The sequence below is a fragment of the Cetorhinus maximus genome, chromosome 9 (assembly GCF_964194155.1).
Source record: "Cetorhinus maximus chromosome 9, sCetMax3.hap1.1, whole genome shotgun sequence".
NCBI lineage: Eukaryota > Metazoa > Chordata > Chondrichthyes > Lamniformes > Cetorhinidae > Cetorhinus > Cetorhinus maximus.
Genome location: NC_135887.1, coordinates 111480427 through 111495432, shown reverse-complemented (window position 1 = coordinate 111495432; position 15006 = coordinate 111480427). Strand labels below are relative to the sequence as shown.

The 15006-nt window shown below is 41.8% G+C and overlaps 1 protein-coding gene across 4 annotated transcripts in view; it reads right to left on the bottom strand.

The window, feature by feature from the left end:
- usp47 (ubiquitin specific peptidase 47) overlaps positions 1-15006 on the bottom strand; it is a 153324-nt gene that overhangs the window by 79749 nt on the left and 58569 nt on the right. For 2 of the 4 annotated variants that reach the window (XM_078549354.1, XM_078549355.1), the window contains exons 2-3: positions 14742-14801; positions 1847-2050 (exon numbers count right to left, since the gene is read on the bottom strand). In XM_078549354.1, the coding sequence (XP_078405480.1) occupies positions 1847-2050; positions 14742-14801 (264 nt within the window). The remainder of the gene's footprint in view (positions 1-1846; positions 2051-14741; positions 14802-15006) is intronic. The other 2 variants (XM_078549357.1, XM_078549356.1) reach the window with 1 other exon arrangement.

Sequence of the window (15006 nt, the reverse complement as noted above, 5' to 3'; positions counted from 1 at the left end):
CTATTTGTTGGTGATGCACATGACATAGCATTTTTGGCAGTGAATACCATCTCCCACTGGTCCTGCCATTTTTGCAATTCCAGAAGATCATCTTGCAGTGAATTGATATGATCGTCAGTTTTCCCTGATGCGTAAACTACGCAATCATCTGCAAATAGTCATACCCTGTTTTTTTAAAAAACTTGTTGGGAAGGCTGTTTGTGTGTGCCAAGAAGAGTAAAAGTCCCTGGGGCACCCCAGAGAAGACATCTCTTAGAGAGGATGATTCCCCATCACACACCACTATCTTCCGCTGGTAAGGAAGTGTTGAATTCAATTTAATTAATTAAAACCAAGTGTATTAAAGGGAGTTGGGAGAATGGGGTCCAAACCTTTTCTGTTGGCCCCTTTCAGGTCACAAGTCTTATTCTCTCAACATGTCCCCACCCACTGTTCAAAATAACCTTCAGATATAGGGAAGGATTACCATGAACAGCTGTTTGTAAGAGCATGATATAGTCGGAGTCAACAATGACTTTATCAATAATTCATAGCCACTGTATCAGTGAAGAGATAGAGGAAAGAGAAAAAAATTCAAGCAAAGAAGAATGCGCAGGGAAGAATGAAAAAGAGAGCCAATGAATCAGCATGAGGAATATAAAAAACACTCATTACAAGTGAGGTACCATAGTAGTTATTACTGAGAACTAGTAATCCAGAAGCCTGGATTGATAATCCAGAGTCAAGAGTTCAAATCCCACCACAGCAGCTGGGGAATTTAAATTTAGTCAATTAAATAAAACCTGGAATAAAAAAGTAGTGTCAGTAATGTTGACCATGAAACTACTGGACTGTCATAAAAACCTATCTGGTTCACCAATTCCTCTAGGGAAGGAAACCTGCTCGGTCTAGCCTACATATGAGTTCAAATTCAGGGCAATATGGTTGACTCTTAAGCCCTCTGAAATGGCTGAGCAAGCCACTCAGTTGTGTCCAAGTGGACTAAGCACCACACAGATTGCAGCAGTTCAAAAAAGGTGCAATTAAAGCAAATAAATACTGGCCTTGCCAGCAACATCCACATCCTATGAATGAATAAAAAAATTAAGCGACAGAAAGATTTCAGCAGAGAAAAAAAATTACACGTTGCAATTTAATTTTATTACAAAACGTGTTATACACACACAGGATAAAACTTGAAGACCTGATATTCCTCAGGAATCCCTGCAGGGTTTAAGTAGAAAGAGTTAAGTTCAGCATCGCACTTCATGCCTCTCAAATTGGACAAGAGAAAAGGGACTATGGTGCAGACTGCAAAGATACAGAGGGCAAGGTAAGTTGGGAAGCACCATAAATCAAAGCAAACAGGGCAATTAAAGGTGAAGGATTTATTACCCTGATTTGGAAAAATATAAGTGAGGTATGCACATACGACAGCCTGTAGCTGGGTTGACTGTAGTCTTGGCCTTCAGCTTGCAAGCCCGTGTCAGTTTCTATTTGAGCTGGTTTTACTGGGCTTTCCCAATTGTGATTGTGCCTGTCTGTCTCACTGTAGGAGTCATTATACATAAAATGCAACAAGAACAAACAAACAAAGTTTTGACGCCTCATGGTCCTAAGGTTAAATTTTAAACTCAAAAACTGCTGGAAAAACTCAGCAGGTCTGATAGCATCTGTGGAGAGAAAGACAGAGTTAATGTTTCGAGTCCATATGACTCTTCTTCAGAGCTGAAGGAGTCTCATACGGACTCGAAACGTTAACTCTGTCTTTCCACAAGTGCTGTCAGACCTAGTTTTTCCAGCATGTTTTGCTCTTGTTTCAGATTTCCAGCATCCGCGGTATTTTGCCTTTAAATTTTAAACTCACTTGGTCGGCATTGTTCAGACCATTACTCCAGACTAACTCGAAGGTGCCATTGACATAGCCCGCTTTAGATGAGACGTCATCAAACAGCTGTTTGAGTTGGGTTGATGCAGGAAGGTTTAGGGTGAGCCGCTGAGTGACCGCCTTGGCATTGGTGGTGTCCTGAACAATGCACAGCACCCGTGGTTCATCTGCTGCAGTCTCTGACTACGGAAAAATTTTTACAAAGATCAACCTTTACAAATCACAGTACAGAAACAAAAATTCACAATAAGATCATAAGAACCCAGAAACAGGAGTAGGCCATGCAGCCCGTTGAGCCTGCTCTGCCATCCAGTACAAGCATGGCTGATCTTTGTTTCAACTCCATTTTCCCCATATCCCTTGATTCCCTGAGACACCAAAAATCTCTCTCAGCCTTAAAATATATTCAATGATGGAGCACCCACAACCTCTGGGGTAGAGAATTCCAAAGATTCACAGCCCTTTGTGTGAAGAAATTTCTCAACTCAGTCCTAAATGGTCAGCCCTTTATCTTGAGATTGTGTCCCCATGTGCTCGATGTCCCAGCCAGGAGAAACAATCTGTCAAGCCCTGTCAGAATGATGCACTGTTTCGGAGCATTTGACATTGCATTACCTGTATGACGGACAGTGATTATAAAGTTAGCCTGAAACAAAAAATCTGGGCTCACCATTACGGAAATACTAATGGGACTACAATAAAAATTCTGAGCAAGCAAATTACTTGACCAATTACAAGCACTTTGGAACTGAAGGCAGATTTGCAAGAAATTGTATTGCCAAGAGAAACATAGAATCACAGTATCATATAGGACAGGAGGCCATTTGGCCCATCATGTCGCTGCTGGCTCTTTCAGTGAGCTATCCAATTAGTCCCACTCCCTGTTCTTTCCCCCTAGCCCTGCAAGTATTTTTCCTTCAAATATTCATCCAGTTCCTTTTGAAAGTTACCAGAATCCATTTCCATTGCCCTTTTAGGCAACACATTCCAGATCACATCTCATTGTGTAAAAAATGTTTGCTCATGTCACCTCTGGCCCTTTTGCCAACCGTTTTATATCAGTGTCCTCCCTTCTGCCACTGGAAACAGCTTCTCCTTACTCTATCCAAACCTTTCATAACCTTAAATCTCACCTTAATTTAATGTAATTCCTCAGTTTCTTACTGCAAGTGACTCAGCCCCTGCATACTTACAAAAATGTTCATAATGCTTCTTGGCCCATGCCAAGAAGAGAATTTTCATCACTAGTCCCACCCCAACCCAGGTGACTAACCAAAGAGTGAACTTTATAAGCAAGTCGGTCTCACAGCCTATCCCCAAATCCTGTATTTGCTCTGATATCACAGTTAGAATCTCCAACTAGATGCTCATCAAACCACCGCCCACCGTGCTCAGTAACCCCACTCGCCTCTTTGCCGACCAACAGCCTTGGCAGCAGTTGAACAGCAGTTCAGTGGAAACAATAAGCACAAGGCAACCCCTTAACCTCTCCCAGGGGCTGTCATGTCTTACAAATCACATTCTCCTCTCCCACCTTGCCCACCATCCCCCTCCCCAACCAGCAAACATTATCATCTCCCTGCAGAGTTTGTCTGTCATTCATCCCCCACAGGATCCTTCCTGGCAAGCATCAGTGTACATATCATCTGTCATATTTCTCCTTCAAGCCCCCATCACAAAAATGGTCCAGGCTCTTTCTTAACCCAACAGAATGCTTCTCTATTTGCTTCCAGCAGAGGCCTGTTTTCCTTTGCCCCTCCCCATACAGCACAATACATGTGCTCTCTCTCTGCTTTTAAGTTCTCTCTTTCACTTCCTCACAACAGTCCCTTTTTCCCTTCCCCCCTGACCTCTCCAACAGAGACTATTTTAAGTCTGTTACTCAGTCATCTTCAATCAAATCGGGCCCGCCTTCTCATCTGAATTGGATGATAGAGTCAACCGCTGCCTCAGTCACTCAAATTCTTCTATGCTGAAACTTGGCAGAAAGCACAGCTGCATAAGGAGCTCAAAGCCTGACACTGGGCAACTGTGAAGATTGGGACTGACCATGAAGAGCAACAGGATTTGTGCCTTCAATACATTTCTGGATATTTGATTTGGAGTCCAATGAAAACAGGATTAAAACCCCCTATTATAACAGTCAAATCCTTGGCCATGTTCAATGTTCCAGGGGAGACGGTGGCATAGTGGTATTGTCACTGGACTAATATTCCAGAGACCCAGGGTAATGCTCTGGGGACCCAGGTTCGAATCCCACCACAGCAGGTGAACTTTGAATTCAATAAAAGTCTAATGAAGGCCACAAAGCCATTGTCGACTGCTGTAAAAACCCATCTGGCTCACTAATGTCCTTTAGACTAATGTCCCTTTGGGGAACCAAGTCTGCAATCCTTACCTGGTCTGGCCTACATGTGACCAGGCCAGCAATGTGGTTGACTCTTAAATGCTTCTGAACAAGGATTAGGCAGTTAGGGATGGGCAATAAATGCTGGCTGAGCCAGCAATGCCCACATCCAATGAATAAAAAAAAAGGTCCCACCTATTAGTTTCACCTACAGGGTATTGTACTGCAACAATGCTACCAATTTTACTCTACATAATCATGCAACAATGAATCTGAAGCTTAAGCCACTTCTACACAGGTATTTAATTATATGCGGCTGCAAAATATTACAATTAGTGCAATTAAAGCTAGAGAATTCACACCAATAGCAGCAGCTTCAGGATTGAAACGATTACCCTGTAGAATACAAGTGCATTTGTAAATAAACTAAGCTGCAGGAAGAGATCTTGCTACCCTGGACAAGCTCCAGTGTAAACTTTGTGATCATGCTTTATAGTCTTTAGAAGTGAAGCAAAACACCAGATTGTATACATTTCCAAGGATCCCCCACACCTGCTCTGAATCATGACACAGGCTGTCATTTCAATATGCTACTCATTCTGCAACAGTATTGCAAACACTAGAAAATTAGGCTATCCTTTTATAGAAGTAGTAACTTGTACTTTTGGCACTGATGGTTCACTTGAAGATCCCCTCCTGACTCTATGGAAAAGCACTTATTTTGTGCAAGAAAGCTGTTCCCAGTATGAAGCTATTTTGTTGAGGTGAATCCCCATTTACTTCAATTAGGCCAACTGTAAGTCTGAAAAATAAAGACTTTATAAAAACCATCAATAAGCTGCTAGATAGCAATGGCTGAAAGCAAACACCAACTCTGTTGAAAGTAATATTGGACATCTGCCAACAATTCCTTCCAACATTTCCAAACATGAACCTTTGGACGTCTCTGATGCAGTGCTATTTAGGGAGAATGTGGAAGGGCTACGGATGCGATGGTTACAGAGGAAGTGAACATTACTAAAATCCCTGCAAGCAGCTTAACCTAGGGATGTTGTTATGACACAGCCGATGGCAAATGCTGAGTTGTTCAAATCCTACTGGGAAACTTGAAACAACTGCCACAAACTGTTTTGCAATTTATATAAATTTTGAGATGCATGCTTTGAATTCAGTAGTAATAAGACCAATTCAGTAGTAATAAGACCACCAAGTCTTATAGGTTTTCACAAAGCTAGATTAAACATTTATTTTTAAAAATATTTTAAGCACATAAATATGTCTACAAATTACCACTATAATAGCTTCTAAATCCCCTACTTAATCTGACTCTCAGTTACACTTTCGTTGAGGCAACACAGTAAGGCACACAGATTTTGAAAGACCCAGGCAAAGAAACATGATACCCTGACAATCCAATTCAAAGTGAGTTTTCTTACTTTGTTCTTTGTAGACAGCAGCTTGAGGCATAGATGCTAAAGGCTTTTCACACTTAGTTGGATCTTAAAATGCCTACCCTTACACACAGCCTTCGCTCCTTTATACATATTTTCCCCTCTGAATGCAAATTCCCATTGTTTCACTATGTCTTTGGACTTTATCTTTCTGATAAAAATCTCTCATACTACTAAGTTTTACTAGTAATCTTTGGGAAAATAAACACAGTTTCTGAATTTCACCTGGCTAGGTGACATTTCACTTCCTCTTTTGAAAACAATCTAGTCTGGTTTATTTAAAAATGCAAACATTCCCTCGATAAAATGTTTACCTACTTAACATTTCAAACCTAGCTCATCTTCTACCACATCAAAGCCTTCAGACCAGCTGCCTTTAAACCAATTCTCTCTCACACACACACACAGACAAAGACACAGATACGACTATTTTACAATAAATTCCAATAACATTGAGAATTATTAAATCTTCCTGACAGATGTGCATTTCATTTTCTGTTGCTGTTGATGTCAGCTGGGTTCACTGGGCCCACTCTTGTCTGAGTCAGAAAGTCCCATGTTCAATACACAATCCAGGATTTGAGCTCTAAATTGGGGCTGTGAAATACCATGGGGCTGCTGTATTTTTGGGAAGTTTTGGGAGATGTTGGAAAGTGTAGCTGTTCAAGTGGATGCAAATTATCCCATGTTATATTTTGAAGAGGAGCACAGAGGTCTCCCACTGTCCTGGCCAACATCTTATCACAACCAATGCCATCAAACATGCCATCAAAATCACGTTAACTGGTCCTTCACTTAATTGCTGTTAGTGGACTTGTCCCAAATGCAAACTGGCTGCTACTTTTGTCTACACAACAGACTAATCGCCTGGAGATGACTCTCCAGAAGTGTGATATGGCCCAATCTCTGCAAGCTTTTCCCTTTGTATTACAATTGGCAGACTCTACAATTCTCAGAGGAACACACAATGGATAATCACAGGTACTTTTCGTGTGAAATGTTAGCCCACACCAGAAAAACTGAAAGGTCAATAGCAATAATTAGCTACTTCAGTAGTGTGGCAAACATAGCTAACAAGTTAAAAATATTTGTCACAAGTGGAATACATTTTCCTTCCATTCTTTCCTGAAGTGTATTGATTGCAGACCCGGATTGCAGAGAAAGTCTCCCCAACAAACCACACCGGCACCAAATAAGTTTCCAAGCTTCTAAGCGCCAACTTAAGTCAGGTGGGTCTCGTTAGGGTTGCAAACACCTCAGCTCCATTTTCTCAACTCTGAAGCTAACTCATAAAACACTGCAAACACTACAAGCTGATAATCTGATTCTGTGTTACAACTTATTATAGCATTGTGATTTTAAATACCATAGATTAACACACAGTGTTACAAATAAATAGATTAGGAAGGACAAGGGATCAGAATCTGAAGTTATGTAAGGTCAGAGGGAAAGATGTTAGCCAGCACAGTGAGAGACCTTCACGTTCCTCTTCAAATAATATCACGGGATCAAAATTAGATGTCGGGTGGTGGTTCTTCTCCCAGGGAATAGTGGATCTCTGGAACAAGCTGCCAGCTCGCAGGCACTGTTGTGTAGACAAAAGTAGCAGCCAATTTGCATTTAGGAAGATCTTCTTCTTCTTAGGCAGTCCCTCGGGATTGAGGATGACTTGCTTCCACTCCGGTTTGATGGGCTCTGAGATGGCTAAATCTAATGCATGATCTGCAGATGATGTTTGAAAGGTTGGGTAGATGAGTTGTTTGGAGGTTTGTGCACTCTTTTCAACGTTTTCACTGCACCTCTGCGTGCTCCCGGCCAAGTTTCTCAATATGTTCGATGCTTTCTCGAATAAACCTTCTCCATTTTGGCTGGTCAAAAACCAGGGACTCCCATGAGTCAGTGGGGTTGTTTTAGCTCTTTAGGGATGTCCACAAAATATCCCTGAAGAGTTCATTCAGTCCTCCTGGGAGCCTCGTGCTGTGACTGAGTTCTGTCATGAAACTATTAACGTTTATTATTTTTGGAATTTTTTTAAAAAGTGGTTTAGTCTGTGGGTGTGTCTTAATTGGGTTAAAACCAGCTAGTCTGGGTGCTTTGATGTATACTAGTTTTGAGATGTAAAAGACGTAGAGTGCATTTGCATTTTGTTGAAAACAGCATTCAAGAAGGGGAGTGAATTCTGGCACCTAGCTAACAGAAACCAAGCAATATGTTTATATTACTAATAAAATTGGTACTATGACAGGGGTTTTATTGTTAGAAGAGGTGGAGTTCAAAGGGGCTGGTAATACAATGAAAATTTACATTCAATGAGCTGTGTTGGGCATAACAGACAGCAGTTGTGTGTGTGCAGGGCAGAGGCAATGTAAGATCAAAGCAGCTGTAAGCCTACAACTGTCTCCACAGGAACCAAGTGAAAAGAACCTCATTTTGAATTTGTAAGGTGAAAATGCTCTGCCTGGTGTCTGCTGAAAGTCTATGGGTTGTTGTTGCCTTAATGAAAATTAGTCTGGGAATTTGTTAAAAGTCATGATAGTGGTAATTTGTAGCCATGTGTGTGTTTAATGTGTTGTAACTTAATAAAATGTTTCATTTAGTTTAATATAAAAACCTCTCGAGAACTGATGGTCTGATTCCTGAATTTAGAGTTGCATCTCAAACATACCACTTAAAATATAGGTTATGACAGTTTTTTAAAATTTCCCTCTGGGATTTTTAAATAACTCAGCCTTACCAACTGCTGTGTCATAACAGTTCCAAATAGAACAGCCGCTTTAGGGGTCTGGCGTTAGGTATACGAATGACATGTCCTGCCCAGCGGAGCTGGTTTTGAGTGACTAGCACCTCAATGCTGGGGATGTGGCTTGGGAGAGTACCAACGGTGTAGACTCCAACACCTCCAACCAGGGCCGGGGGAGGGGCAGATGGTTCCAAACACTGGAGCCAAAGGGCTATGGGGGCCCAGGCTCAATGCTTTAAACTCACTTATCATCCATGCTGAGCAGGAGCAGGCTGAGAGTTCTGATTCTTTGAAGCCAGTCTGTCAGGTCAATTTCACTTGTCGCTGCACAGTTGCTGGGAAGCTTGGGAAGGGTGTCGGGAGGTGCCAGGGAGGGGGGAGTAGCATGTCAGGAGGGTGGAGGGAATGGGTGTCGGGGGAGTGGGGAGGTGGGGCTGTCGGGGGAGTGGGGTGGGAGGTGGGGGAGGGTGAGGCTATTGAGGGGTATTGGGGGAGGAAGGTGGGGTTGTTGGGGAGGATGGGGGAGGGGTATGCTCGAGGTTCGAGGGGATTGGGGTGGAGGGGGTGGTTGTTGGAAGGAGGGGTGAAAAGAGATTGGTGGCCACTGATATTTTTCACTTAAAAAGCATAGCTTTACTGACTTTAGGGCACTCAAATGATTAATACATAAGAAAACAACCTAACACTAGATTTAGAAATGATATGGCCAACACATTTTCTTTTGAGGTCCAACACCTCAAAATTTGGCACTACACCCCTGGACAGGACACTGCTATTGCATCACCTTTCTTGCCACCAGATTTGGAGAATCTTGCGAAGGCAAGGCTGATGGTACTTTTCCAGTGCTTCTCTGACTCGCGCAGTGGATTCTTATTTGTTCAGTGCCTTCTCATGAGAGTTGTCTCTGTTTCTGGCTAGGATGGACACCACCTCTTACAAAAGTTATGTATTGCAGAGAATTCAAGGTCAGAAAAATACTGGCTAGCACTAGTATAGAGAATAACAAATTAATAAGTGGAGTTGGAGTAAGGGAAAAAGTCATGAAGTCTAAAATCAGGGTCACTGCGCATGTATGTGAATGCATGGAGTATGGTAAATAAGATGAGGGAGTTACAGATGCAGATTGTCATGCAGAAATATGATGCTGTGGCGATGTCAAAAACCTGGCTCAAGGGCGGGCCGGACTGGGTGTTAAATATTCCTGGTTACAAGGTGTTCAGAAAAGATAGGAAAGGAAAGGAGCAGGGGAGGCAGTATTGGTTAAGGAGAGCAGTGCAGTCCTGGAGAAAGAGAATGTCCCAGAGGGTTCAAGGACAGAATCAATTTGGCTAGAGCTAAGGAACAAAAAGGGTGCGATTACATTGCTCGGTGTAGTCTATAGGCCTTCAACTAGTGGGAAGGGTGTGAGGAAAACAAATCTGCATGGAAATTACAGAGAGATGCAAACATTATAGAGCAGTTATAATCGAGGACTTTAATTACCCAAATGTAGACTGGGACAGTGGTAGTGTAAAGGGTGGAGAGGGGCAAGAGTTCCTAGATTGTGTTCAGAAGAATTTTCTACAGCAGTATGTGTCCAGTCCAACAAGAAAGGATGCACTGTTGGACCTGGTTCTTGGAAATTAAGTGGGCCTAGTAGATCAAGTGTCAGTGGGGGAACATTTAAGAGACAGTGATCATTGCATCACAAGGTTTAGGATGATGGTAGAAAAGGATAATGTACAAACCAGAGTAAGAATAATTAACTGGGGAAGAGCCAACTTCAATGGGGCAAGGACAGAGCTGGGCCTAATAGACTGGAACCAAAGGTTTGCAGGAAAAACTGTAACTGAACAATGGGCTACCTTCAAAGAAGAAATGGCTCGGGCACAGTCAAGATATTTTCCCTCAAAAGAGAAAGGTAGGGCGAACAAATCCAGAGCTCCCTGGATGAAAAAGGGGATAGAAATTAAGAAGAAAAAGTGTTCAGGGGGCGAAAAAGCAAATAAGAGAAGCAAAGAATATGAGAAAAGACTGAGCCAACATAAAGCAAAATCCCAAAGTCTTCTATCGGCACATAAAAGGAGAGTAGGGCCGATTAGGAACCAAAAAGGGACTTACATATTGAGGCAGGGGGCATGGCTAAAGTGTTAAATGAATACTTTGCATCTGTCTTTACTAAGGAAGTAGATGTTAGCAAAGCCATGGTGACAGAGGAGGAAACTCTGTCACTAGAGGGATAAAAATTGATAAGGAGGAAGTGTTAGATAAACTGTCGGTATTTAAGGTTGACAAGGCACCGGGACCAGATGAGATGCATCCAAGGATATTGAAGGAAGTAGGAGTGGAAATTGCAGGGGCATTGACCATAATCTTTTAATCTTCCCTAGACTCAGGGAAGCTGCCAGAGGACTGGAGAATTGCAAACATTACACCCTTGTATTGAAAAGGTTGTAAGGGTAAGCCCAGCAATTACAGACCAATCAATTTAACTTTAGTGATGGGGAAGCTTCTAGAGACAATTATTCGGGATAGAATTAGTAGTCACATGGAAAAATGTGGGTTGATTAGGAAAATCTCTAAAGGGGAAATCGTGTTTAACTAATTTGCTGGAGTTTTTTTGAAGAGATAACAGAAAAGGTCGACAATGGTAATGTTATTGATGTGGTGTATGTGGACTCTCAAAAGGCATTTGATACAGTGCCACACAACAGACTTGCAAGAAAAGTTATAGCTCATGGAATAAAAGGGACAGTAGCAACGTGGATACAAAATTGGCTAAGTAATAGGAAACAGAGGGTAATGGTCAATGGACATTTTTCGGGCTGGAGTAAAGTTTATAGTGGAGTTCCCCAGGGGTCAGTACTGGGATCCTTGCTTTTCCTGATATATATTAATGGACTAGATCTTGGTGTGCAGGGGCCAATTTCAAAGTTTGCGGATGATTCAAAACTTTGAAGCATTGCAAACTGCGAGGAGGGCAGTTTAGAACTTCAACAGGACAAGTTGGTGGACAGATAGGTGGCAGGTGAAGTTCAATGTGGAGAACTGTGTGGTGATGTATTTTGGTAGGAAGAACATGGAGAGACAATATAAAATAAGGGGTACAATTCTTAAGGGTGCGCAGGAGTAGAGCGACCTGGGTGTATATGTGCATAAACTATTGAAGGTGGCAGGGCAGGTGGAGAGAGCAGTTAATAAAGGCTTTATTAATAGGGGCATAGAGTACAAGAGTAGGGGGGTTTTGCTGAGCATATACAAGACACTAGTTAGACCTCAGCTGGAGTACTGTGTACAGTTCTGAGTGCCACACTATAGGAAGGATATAATCACATTGGAGAGAGTGCAAAAGAGGTCTACAAGAATCCAGGAACTGTTCCAGGAATGAGAAACTTGAGTAATGACGATAGATTGGAAAGGTCTGGACTGTTCTCCTTGGACAGGAGAAGGCTAAGAGCCTAACAGTGTTCAAAATCATGAAGGGGATGGACAGAGTAGATAGGAAGAAACTGTTCCCACTTGTAAAAGGATCAAGAACAAGAGGGCACAGATTTTAAGTGATTGGCAGAAGAAGCAAATGTGACTTGAGAGAAAACTTTTTCACATAGCAGATGGTTCGAGTCTGGAATGCACTGCCTGGAAGTGTGGTGGAGGCAGGGTCAATCAAGGCATTCAAGAGGGCATTAGATGATTATTTGAATAGAAACAATGTGCAAGGGTACAAGGAAAAAGTTAGAAGAATGGCACTAAGTCACAATACTCATTTGGAGAGCCAATGCGGACACAATGGACCGAATGGCCTCCTTCTGCGCCGTAACAACTCTGTGATTCTTGCTCACCTAGATGGGTCAGGGAGGAATTTCCCACCAAAATGACCTGAGTTTTAAAATCTGGTTTCGTGCTTCTCCCAAGTTTTGGGTCAGGTGGGGATTGTAATTTTGTGATACACAAGGTATTACAGTTGTGTGGGATAGGCTGGATGGGCCAGAAAGTCATTGCTTTTCCATCATTGTTCCTATGTTTGTGAATAATTCATAAATCCTTTTCCCTTAATGTCTAACTCTCATCCTGTTAAGCTGTAACTGCCAAAAATGAAAAATCTGAGCAGTGGAGTTACTTTACTTCAGTGTTTCTTTTAGACATTTTAGACAACACAGCCTGACACCACAATGCACGTTTATTGCTCCAATCAGGGCTCCAGGTATCAGCTACACTGAGGAAGGAAAATGAAAATGGCAACTCCCTATAAACTCCCCCTTACCAGCATCCTACTAGTAGCCTGCTAACCCACTTCAGATACAAGAAGGTGCAAGACTGAAAATGGAGCAAAATCCCAGTGAGGGATTAACTTTGATGGCGGTGTAAGGCAGGGGCAGGAGAAAAGAAAAAAATGGCCATGTATCCTAAAAATAATTGCGCTTTACTTTAAACTTTCAGGGAAAGAATGTTTTGCTACATCTTTTTCAAGTGATCATCTCACCAAATCAAGCTATTGTGAGAAAACAGCCTGAAAATAAATTTTACAACATGGGAGGCATGCTGACATGATAAAACAAAGCAAAGGCTGGCACACAGACCTATTTGTAATGGGGAGGAGTGAAATATTCTGGGCTGAACATGGCAAAACCTTCTTAAAGATGATTTTCTCCAAAAGAAGAAGAGGCATATGTGCAAAATAGCTTACAACAGGTTAAACAGCTTTACAAATACTGTCTACCAAATTCAAGCAATTGTCAGGAAACACCCATAAAATAAGTGGAATAGCATTAATATAGACCCAGAGATCCTCAACAGCTGGATAGTAGCGGGGAGAGATTCATCCCACCAGTCCCCTATTTAGTTAGCGATTTGCTGAGAAAACACAACAATCTCAAATTGGCAGTATCTCCTGGGGTCCGTAATATAGAAACAGAAAACTCTTACAGTTCCATATATTCTACACCTGATTAGTGTTGCAGCAAATGAATGAGAGGACATTTGGGAAATAACCTCAGCAGGACTGGGCCTCAGCTGGGAATTAAGGTGCAGTAGGTTAGTTTTTCCAGTTGGATGCTGGCACAAAAGGAAATATAACAAGAAATTAATTGTCCATTGGGAGATATTTTTGCTTGTTTGGTATGTTACAGGAAGCATTGTTGAAAGTTTGAAACTATTGACAAACGCCACTATCATGCATTCACACACACTCTGCAAAATAAATCAGCTTCTTGCCCATCATCATCATCTATTGAAGTCTAGTTCAGTTCCACACATCAAAAAGATTGGGAAAGCGCACTCTGGGAGTGGGGTAAGTGGGGTTCGGGGTACATTTCCTGGGTTACACCAGCATGTAGGCACAAACATGCAAGGTGCATGGGATCTTCTTAAAGCACTGGCTAAACCATGGCAGCTCAGAAATTTGCAACAGTTGCAGGGTGCTAAGCCAAGCAACAGCGCATGAGCAAGGCGACCAATATGCTGGCTGTACTGTGCGTGGTTGAGATACATGAGTAAATCTGCAGAACAAAGTAAAGGTACCATACTGCATCTTAATTTGTGACCTCCTTGCTCAAGTCTGGGTTGATGGGATACAGGTGAGGTATGTTGTAATTATCAAGTCTAGGCCCCAAGGTCGAAGATGAGATACCCACCTCTGCAATTACTGAGGTTGACTCAGAGACCAAGTCTCTCCTCCTTGCTCCCACTATCTCAAGTATTTGTCATGTCTGTTTGAGAGCACAAAGTCTTAACATTTCATTCACTTAAAATAAACCTGGCTTTTGTTTGCCCTGAAAAAAGGCAGATTATATCTTAACTAAGGGTTGCTGGGCTTTGAGCCTATTCCAGATTCAAAATAGCCTACACATTTCCAGGGGAGAGGCTGAAGCCAACAGGAACACAATGCAAAAGCAGCTTAAAGGCACCAAAACAACAAAAATCACCAAAAGTTACACTAAAAGCTTTCTTTAAAATGTTACGAGAGGTCTGGCACGAGCATGTCAGGAAAGCACAATGCTGGAACAGAGAATTTTTCAAAGGTGCGAGGGGAATGAGTTGCTATTATTGTGCAAAAATCCTAGGGGCTTTATGCAAGGCATGAGCAGGAAATTATACAGATAGGAGCAAGGTTATCACTGACTGACATCATAAATAGGCAGAGAGCACATGGTCTTGACTTTTCCAATCAAGTTTGAGCCAGTTGCTATACTACGTAAAAAACTCATAAATTTAACAGGAAGTAGGATCTTTTGTTAGTATGAAGATTGTCACAGCAACCATGAAACCCAGACCATGCCTGTAATAGCCAAAGTAACATTGCAGCATGCCAATCGTTCACATATTGTTTGCACTTTCCATTCAATACAACTCCAATACTACCTGAGAGAACTTTTTCTTCATTTCATCAAAGATACTTTGTCTGCAACTCCAGAACATCCCCTAAGATGCACAAAGTAAATGAAATTACAAATTTCAAACTTGATGAAATAAGAATTTAGGCCGTTTTTGAAAGGTATGCATTGGGAAACATGTGCTGGAATATTAAAAAAAGGAAACTTCAAAGTTAGCAGAGATTACACAGTAGAGTGTAATTTTACAAAGCAAAGTTGTTGTAATAAAATTTGATGAGTGAACACTTTTTTTT